At 40.5% G+C, this 9,430-nt stretch overlaps 1 protein-coding gene across 1 annotated transcript; it reads left to right on the top strand.

The window, feature by feature from the left end:
• Positions 1 to 1,453: 1,453 nt before the first annotated feature.
• Positions 1,454 to 9,245, top strand: trim35-13 (tripartite motif containing 35-13). The gene is made up of 6 exons (XM_088328539.1): positions 1,454 to 1,663; positions 4,171 to 4,266; positions 6,791 to 7,021; positions 7,101 to 7,123; positions 7,188 to 7,306; positions 8,706 to 9,245. Exons 1-6 carry the CDS (start codon positions 1,454 to 1,456, stop codon positions 9,239 to 9,241), a joined length of 1,215 nt encoding a protein of 404 aa, XP_088184665.1. The 3' UTR covers positions 9,242 to 9,245.
• The last annotated feature ends 185 nt before the right edge of the window (positions 9,246 to 9,430 follow it).

Here is a 9,430-nt window from a genome sequence, read left to right as displayed (position 1 = left end):
CCCCGGTAACAATAATGGCTAAAATGTTATTGGTTAAACGCTTAAATATGAAAGTACACGTCTGGAAGCGGCACAACCAGGGGCGGGGGGAAACAATGAAAGGAAAGGAATTTGGAACTATTTAATAAGTATTCATGGACGAAGTACATACCTGTCAACCTGTACAGTTTTGACGTTCAGAGTACGTTTATTGTGCACTTTAAGACGTGTACGACGTACGAGAAAATCTGTACGGAAAAACGCAAATTTGTCAATTATGGGTACCATCCGGTATACACAGACTATCACGAAACGGCAAATCAATCAAGTCAAATGAGTTCGCCGTGGTAGCCTCTATCTCGGTATGTTTTTTTTTCGTTGCAAACGAAGCGAGCGGTTTGATGTAGTGAAAGGAAGTGCGTCTCTTTTTAAAGAGCCGGCTCTCAAACGACTCACTTACTTTGATGCATTATTATGTTGTAAGAAGTTAAGAAAAAAAGGAAGTATGAAAGGAGAAAAGAAAAAAAGACAGGTTTGTGGTTATCCCTTATTTACTATATTACCAACAATAATTTAATGCAGAAAAAGAATTAATAATTTGAATAAGAAAATGTATTATTTTACTTAATTATATTTGCATGTATATTTTCCTTCTACAGTGAATGTCCAAGCTACATAATTTTTGAACTTCATTCATGTCGAGCAACACAGGATCTCACAACAAAATGTTAATTAACAATATACATGATATAACGAAACACATTTACAATATAACATGTTAAACTACATAAATAAACACGTTTGAAAAAAAAATATGGTGTAAGATTTTTGGGGATTTTGTAAGGGAAAAAAACAACATTTTGTAAGGGCGGGGGGCCTTGGAGGTTGACAGGTATGAAAGTATAATGGTGCAGATATTTTTTAGGCCAGCTAAGAAGGCCTTGCAGGCCCACCACTGGTGTACAGGTTGATTAAGAAAGCTCACTACATTGCGCTGATGTTAATAAACTCCGGGGATCTCTATTAATCTATCTTATAGGAACCGCGGGTGGTGTGTAGCCCTTCGCCAGCTTTTTCATCACTCTTCTCGAATATCATAGGAGCAATCATGAGAAATATTTCAACGTCATCAATTCTCCCTTCCGCTGTCATACCCCCGGACACTCTAACCTCTTGAGCAAAGCCATCTTGTTCTATTTGGACGTGCGGCGTTTATTCGAGAACGCGCGACACGCATATTCGAACAACGCCGGCCGACACGAGATACGCCTCTGGGAGCCGGGGTCTTAACACTTATTTCTGGGCTTAAAGACGGACGTCGTCCTGTATTGGAGAGGGGGGCGTTGTGACAGGGGGAGCGACCGCCCCCTTGCCCCGGTCACGGCTGCCGGACCACTTAACTGAGCCTGATCTCGGCGATCCAAACTCTTGCAGACTGTCCAGATAGACAGCAGGCCGGGATTTTCCACAGTCTATGGATCAAATGGTTCTGGGGAGGGCCCACGAGGCCTTCACCACAAGTAGCAGGGCTAAAATGGACCCCGACGCTTGCACGGAGCATGGGGAGAAGCTGACGCTCTTCTGCTTGGAAGACCTGGAACCCATCTGCGGGTTGTGCGGGAAGGCCGCGGCCCACCGAGGACACAGGCTCTATCCCCTTAGGGAGGGGGCTCACGACTGTAAGGTAAGCTCCAGCGCTCGTGTTTCGTCAGCAAAAACCAAGATGGGATTGTTATTATCCTACCTGGGCTAACCATATACGCTTGTGCCTTTGGTTTATGACATAGACTTTTGAGTTCCTTTTTTTCATGAGGTGCAATTGTGCTTCTTAATTTATTTGTATTGTTTTTTTGGGGTACATTTTAATTCCTAGAATATGTATTTTTATAAAGTACGTGGAAAAATTTGCTCCCCAAAACTTTTTTCTTCTAATTTTTTATATTATTTGTTTTTACTCTTTATTTTTAACATTTCTCTTGCTTTTTTTCTCTGTTTTCTTGTCTTTTCTTCTTTCAATTGCTCATCCTTTCTTTTCCCTTTTATTTTTTTCTCTATTCACTTTCTCTTTTCATTTCTTTCTTCCTTTTTTGTTTTCTTGCTTTTTGCTTTGTTTATTTCCCTTTTGGTTCCTTTTTATTTTCGATTTTTTTTTCCCTTTTTTTCTTCGCGGAAGGCTTGGAAAAGAAAAAGAGAAGACAATGTTGCATTTTGGTGATTTTGAGTCTAGTTTAGAATCTTCCTTTTGTTCGTAACACTTGTTTCCAGTTGGGCTGCGCAATACAGCGACATCTAGTGGCCAAATTTGCACACGGTCCCTTTAAATAAAACAATTTACATATTTTTACATTTTACTTGCCATTTCACAGTTTTCAATCGTATTATAGTCTGCCGTCTGTACTGATTATTTGCAATTGTGTTCACTGTTAGCTTTTGAAGGATTATAATTCAGAATTTTATTAGTCTATCAAATGTATCTTGTATTCATTCAGTTTGAATTATTGATTCTATTCCAATCATTGTAATGTGAAATATTTGACCACTAAATGTTGCTGTCTTGTGTAGTGCATCCCAAAATGAGTGCTACAAAGCACAGCAAATTTAATAAACTACAGAGACTCAAAATGACCAAACAATTTTCTTTAAATGTTTTACCCCGCAGCCGTTCACAAAGTTTGGGGATTTTGGGGGTACCTGTGGAAGCATGATATATATATGTATGTGTGTGTGTGTGTAGAGCAGGTTCTAAACAATACACACGGTCATTCTAAAGCAAGACTCTGATGCGATATTATCTTTATTTAAATCATAATTGTTTTTTATGAATTTTTTTTTTTTTTTTTTTTTACCACAAAGGAAGCACTAAATAATACATAATGTCCCTTTCATAGTATAAATTGATCATTGAACATTTTTCAAAATTGTATTTTTGTATGTTTTGTATTCTTACTTCTTTAAAACATGTATTTCAACAGGATCTTGAACATGTATTTTCAAGGTTTTTTTTCCTTTCCCATATTGTTTTATTACAGGATCCAATATTTTTACTAAAATCATTTAATTTATGTGTTCATTCATTCATTCCTTTGCTTGTGAATTTTATATTAGAATACATTTTGGAACAAGTGTAATTTATTTTATAATTTGTGATGAAATAACTCAAATATAATGTAATAAAATAGACTGCATAATTTAAGTTAATTATCACCACTGGTTATAAAGCACACAATCCATAATGTGTGTTAAAAACCGCTGACATTACCGTCACAAGAATAAGTTTTGAAATTAAATTTTTTATAACATAAATTAAACCAGGGGTGTCAAAAACAAGCCAAGGGCTTTAATCCGGAAGCACAAGAGAAACAAAAGTCAAAAAATGAGCTGCAGTTTTAAATATGTTCACTTGATGTCGCCAAAGACAGGCGCCAATCCCATAACTGGAGCTGTATTTATTTTTCTTCATCTCTTTCCCTCTTCATCTCTTTCCCTCTAATCTTTCTCATTTCTTTTTTTCTTTGTTCCCCAATCTTTCCTTCTCTTGCTCCCTTTCTCTCTCTCATTCTTGATTTCTTTCTCTCAATTTTCTCTTTCTCCCTTCCTCTAAACTACAGGTCCAGCCCCTGCGAGAATGTTTTTTCCAACATGCCTAGCTGAAATGAGTTTGACACCCCTGATTGATATCTTAAGACTGGAAGATATTTATCATATATTCAGATATAACATATAATGAAAAATATTCGATTTACTGGACACATATGTATTCTTTAATCCATGTAGTTGTATATATGTCTCAGTCACGACGCCAAGGCGTTTGGTTTAATCTGTGTGATGATGGTTATCAGAGATTATTGCCATTCTAATAATAGTTTGCTATTTTGGGGGATAGCATGACTACTATGGTCCTGAAACTGGAGCCCTGGCACACTTTTTTATGATAGCTTATCCCAATTTGCCTGCTGGGCCTCGCTCAAGAACGAGAGCTCCGCGCCTACTAATGTGAAAAGAATACAGGCTTGGCCCGAGCAGCCCGCATTCAGCTCGACGTGTGTCACCGGACGGCGCTTGAGCCCTACGCACAGATGTGACCCATTTCTTTGGCGCCACCGGCCACCGCCGTCCCAATATCGCGCTGACAGCTCGGTTGCCGCGCCACCTGCTGCATACTGACCTCGCTGTCTACTCATTTCCATAAAGGAAGAGCTGAAGGGGGCCCTGCTGCCTTTGAAGGAGAAGTTGCAGCAGTACAAAGAAGCCAAACTTGTTTGCGAGGATATGCAGGAGCACGTCAAGGTAATGAACAGCACTGTCCAGCACATACACATCGACAGTGTCATGCTCAAGTAGTTTGCATGCATTGGAATATACATACGTTTTGTGCAACCCTGATCATTTCTAAGATTTTCCTTGATAAATCATTGGTTGTTCAGTTCATTGGATCTTATAGAAGAAAAGCTCTGCCCTACGACTGGCTGATAACCTATCAGGGTGCTTCCCTGCCACCGCCTTAAAATGGCTGGGATGGGCGACCCAAGTGAAGATAAGCGGTGCAGAAAATTGATACAGTAGCAGACAAACACAGTCTTAGTTGAAAAGTGAAATGATGTTTATAGGATTTATAAAAAATGTGTAGTCAGGTGTCAATGTTTACGCAATATTTAGTAGAACCTCCTTTTGCAGAAATAACCGGCTCTTAACCTGGGATGTCAAACACTGTTTGGCTCTAGGGCCGGATCCAGACTTTCTGTTCTAAGGCAGGCCGGATCAGTAAAAGAATGTCAACTCCAAATTTTTACCCTCTTTTTTCCAGCTTTATGCTGTATGGTTAAGCTTACATCCATAACTTACCCTACAAATTATAATCACCGATCTTTTCTAATTACAACACAGTTGTTCACAAACGATGGGTAAAAAAATGATCGTTTTTGGCGTTGAATGTTGTAACTGGTTTATTTTAATGGTTAAGTAAATGTTGTTTTGCACCTGAAACAACTCATCACGCTATACAAACTCACAACACTGACCTCTAGCGGTCAGAGAGGGCATTTGGTCTGCATTTATTTAAGAAAAGTCATATCTTTTGATAGAAATAATCCTAATAATCTCTTTTTATTGACATACTCTTAAATTGATGTCGAGCCTGACTAAATTATCCGATGGGCTGGATCCGCCCTGCGGCCTTATGTTCGACGTGCCTGCTATAAACGCTTCTTATAGTTTCGAATTGAGGTCTTGATTCTGGTTGAAATTATTTTTGACCATTCTACTTAAAAAAAAACAAAAAAAAAAACAACAAACAATATCCAGGTCTGGGGGACTGATATGGCCATTCCAGAACATTGCTTCATTGAGTTGGAGTTGTGTTTAGGGTCGTTGATGTATTATTACCTTTTTTCATTAGTATCTGCTGATAATGACTGGAATCCGTGCAATTTTCAACATCAACATTATTATCAGTACAAGCACTGACTCCACATCCCCACAGCAGGTTAAAACCACCACCAAATGTTACTATAACACAGTGGTGACGAACAAGTTTGCACAAAGAGACGAAATTTTAAACCGTGAGAGTCAAAGAGCCACACCACGCACTGACCGGCATTAGACGTAACCTACGCAGATGAGTGGCAGTCAGATATGTGTCCAGGGCAGCATTAAGACAACAAATCTGCCATATTAGTATGAAAATATAATTCATTATTTGTTATTAACGCTGATAGATTCAAGTGTGTTTTTAGAGGGGAAAAAAACTAAACATGAAACGAGGCAAAGAGCCACAGTATATAGAAAATATGATGAGGCAAAAGAGCCGCATTCTTATTGGCCATGAGCCGCATGTGGCTCTAGAGCCGCGTGTTTGCCACCCCTGCTATAGCATGTTTACTTTGGAATGCTGTGTTCTTCTTCAATCATGCATTCCACCCAACTGTTTTGTCCAAACAACTCGACTTTAGCATGATCAGTCCACAGCAATTTATTTAAAAAAATTCGCTCGCTTGTCTAAATGTGCTTTAGCATACCTCAAGTGACTCTGTATGTGGTATCCCTAAAACCACCATCCTCGTGAAAGGCCGGGCAAAAAAAAAATGGTGCGGTTTGGTCACTTTGAGTCTCCGTAGTTAGTATTCTTCCTTGTGCTTTGCAGCACTCGTTTTTGGTTGCACTGCACAACAAGGCGACATCTAGTGGTCAAATATTACACAGTGTCCCCTCAAGCTTAGAGTTAACAAACCATGGGAATCACCAAAGGCATACTGTTATGCTAAAAATTGACATCTTTGTAGCAGTAATGCTAGTCTTTGATACAAATATATCAGAATCAACATAATAAAATCTCGTTTGAATATTTTGTTTAAATATGCTGAGGTTTTGAGTTTTTCCTTGCCCTCATATAGGTTTTAGATCATGGGATGGTGTAATAATAGTCTGTGGTCTGTGCAGCCCTTGAAACTCCTCGTGATTAAGGGCTATACAAAAATTAATTTTAGTTCTAAAGTTCTAAACTAGTCTAACTGTGATCAACTCAATTAAAAATTACTACTAGGTATTTTCTTTGACTAATTTTGTCCTGCATAAAGTTACCTGCAACCTACACAACACCCCCCACAACAATAAAAAAGGTCAAAAGAAGAAGAAAACACTATAATTTATGAACAATTCCAGCTGGACACAGCAGCTGGGGAAACCAAGTGGGTGAGAAATGAAGTTAATCTACTCAGTGTGGAAAAGTTCAATCGAAAATTGTCATATCTTTGTATCAGGTCTTATGATTTTGACCGTGAGCTCTCTAAAAATGAGGCTCGTCTCTTGCAAACAGAGCCAGCTGGAGCACACAGAAGCGCGGATAAAGATGGAATTTGAGGCGCTCCACCTCTTCCTGAGGGAGCAGGAGGCGTCCAGGCTGTCCGCCCTGCGAGCCGAGGAGTCTCAAAAGAGCCTGGCCATTGAGCAAAGGATTGAGGATTTGGACCAAGAATTGGCCTCGCTCTCTAATGTCATTAACGCGGTGGAGAAGGAGATGCAAACCCAAGATATTCCCTTCCTAAAGGTAGAAACCGCATAAACAAATTAATTTACCTGCTGTGAAATTTTCCTCACAGGAAATGTGTATTTAATTTTTTTCACAGAATTACAAGAACATTATAAGGAGGTGAGCACTTTTGTTGGGGTGGTGAAAAACATGACCATGACTCATTTCCAACCTTTGGTTGAAGAACTTGGATAGATTCCTGCGACCCTCAAGAGATGTACGGTGCCCTGATTGACGTGGCCAAGCATACTGGCACTCTCAAGTACCAAGTGTGGGAGAAAATGAAGAAAATAGTCAAGTACAGTAAGTTATTTGATAGAACAGGAAATTAAAAGCTTCTCTATCCATTGCAGTGTAGCCACCAATGTTCCCTCAAAGCTGCGTGTATGCGCAATCTAGCCAGCTCACAAAAATCAGGGCTCGAAATTGCTAATTAAGAAGCGAATTAAGGTGCATGAAAGTAGAAATACACAGGTTCTCCTGACACTGTGCTCTAAATGTGGTATTTTGAAGTGTCCCGACAGATCACCACCTTATCGTGGTGGGGCACTTTGCGCGTCTCCATGACCCCTAGAGCTATGTCGGCGGGAGTCTCGTACTCCTGGTAGGGTTACCCAAGCCGAACAGGTCGAAGGGTAGAGTCCAGACTAAGAGTGATCCCAAAAGCTGGTGGCGGCACGCTTTGAGACGGTTTCCTACAAAGGTTGTAGAAAGATGCCGGTCGTCTAGGGTCTCCCTTGCCACTGGAACCACCTTCTTTACAATCAAGATAGTGGCGTTGGGGAAAGCGCACCCCTTATGCCACTTTAAAAACCATCATTGCGCAGGTATCCTCTTTGACATGAGTCTCCGACCACAATCCAGGATCGGACTGTTCAAACATCAGCAGACTCACAAATAAAAGAAGATGGTCATCATCGAATCGATGGACAACCCCAACAACAACAACAATTTTGAAGTCAAGGTCGAAGTAGAACGAAGTTGAGTTAAGTCAGTAGTTTTTTTGAGAACCGGCTTCTTCGGCTCGGCTCACTAAAAGGAACCGGCTCTTTCGGGTCCTAAACGTCTCTTCAGGTTGTTTTTGCTTCTATAATCCCAACATGACCAAATATTATGTAAAATTATGCAGGGAGGGGGGAAAAAAGAGCAAAAAAGAAAAAAATACCAAAATGAAAAAGTAGTGAAAAGCAGAAACAAAAGGAAGAGGGAAAAAAGGACAAATTCAGAAAAAAGCCAGAAAAAAAGGAAAAGAAAGAAACAAAGGAAAAAAGTAAAAAAATGTGATTAAATATAGCTCTGTATCATGCAACTGACTAAATAAGCCCCCCAAACTGTTAGTATAATGCGACAAAAGATACCAGGATCAAAAAGAAATCTTATGAAAGAATTGTTGTGAAAACAAATGACATTTTGTAGGCCGTAAAAGCTTTGCAATGGTACATTAGTCAATTCATTCAAAAGTGAAAAATAATTTTGCATTGCCGGAAACTCAGCAAAATGTAACTTGATGTCAAGTTTTGGACATGTTTGATAATGGATTAGTTGCCACACTTGGGATTGCTGTTGCTCACTGTTGTTTCAAGCGTTGCTCACCGACTTTGTGTGACTGCTCAGACCCTTGGAAAATTAGAGGGAATATTGGTAGCCACATATATATATATATTGTCGATATAAAAAGTGATGGATGGCTATCTTCACTAAGGTCCTATAGTTGTGGATCCCAACACGGCCGCCAACTGTTTCATCCTCTCTGAGGACCTGACGGCGGTCCAGAACTCCACGCACAACTTCAAACTTCCCAACAACCCGGAGCGCTTCGACATCAGCGCAGAGATGCTGGGCGCCGAGGGCTACACCGAGGGCCGCCATAGCTGGAGCGTAGAGGTGAAAGACAACACCTACTGGGTGGTAGGCGTGGCAAGCGAGTCCATCAACCGCAAAGGCAAACACGTGCTGACGCCCGCGGAGGGCTTCTGGACGATACGCTTTCGAAACGGCGAGCACAAAGCGTGCACGGCGCCGTGGGAGCCGCTCAACATGAAAACCAAGCCGGACGTGATCAAAGTGATGCTGGACATGGACCGAGGCAAGGTGGCCTTTTTCAGCCCCCCGGAAAGAGAGCCACTCTACACGTTCACAGATGTCATCACACCAAAAGCCTTTCCTTACTTTTGCACGGCCTGCAAAGAACACCCGCTGACAATTTTACCGGCGAGATTGACTCTTTCCACCGACTGATCCCTCTTCCTGCGTGTCCCTTTACTCAAAGCTAAAACAACAGTATTGAGCCTTTGTTGTAGAGGTTTGCGAATGCAGCGTCAACCACAGTGGTTTATTTACAATTAAATTCATTTTAACACATCAATTGAGTTATCTTCATCTACGGCAGCGGTCTCCAACCTTTCACAAGCCGAGAGCTACTTTTTG

This window comes from Urocampus carinirostris, chromosome 1 (genome assembly GCF_059441175.1).
Source record: "Urocampus carinirostris isolate Australia breed hairy pipefish chromosome 1, RoL_Ucar_1.0, whole genome shotgun sequence".
Lineage (NCBI taxonomy): Eukaryota > Metazoa > Chordata > Actinopteri > Syngnathiformes > Syngnathidae > Urocampus > Urocampus carinirostris.
This window is presented reverse-complemented; position numbering and strand designations above follow the sequence as displayed.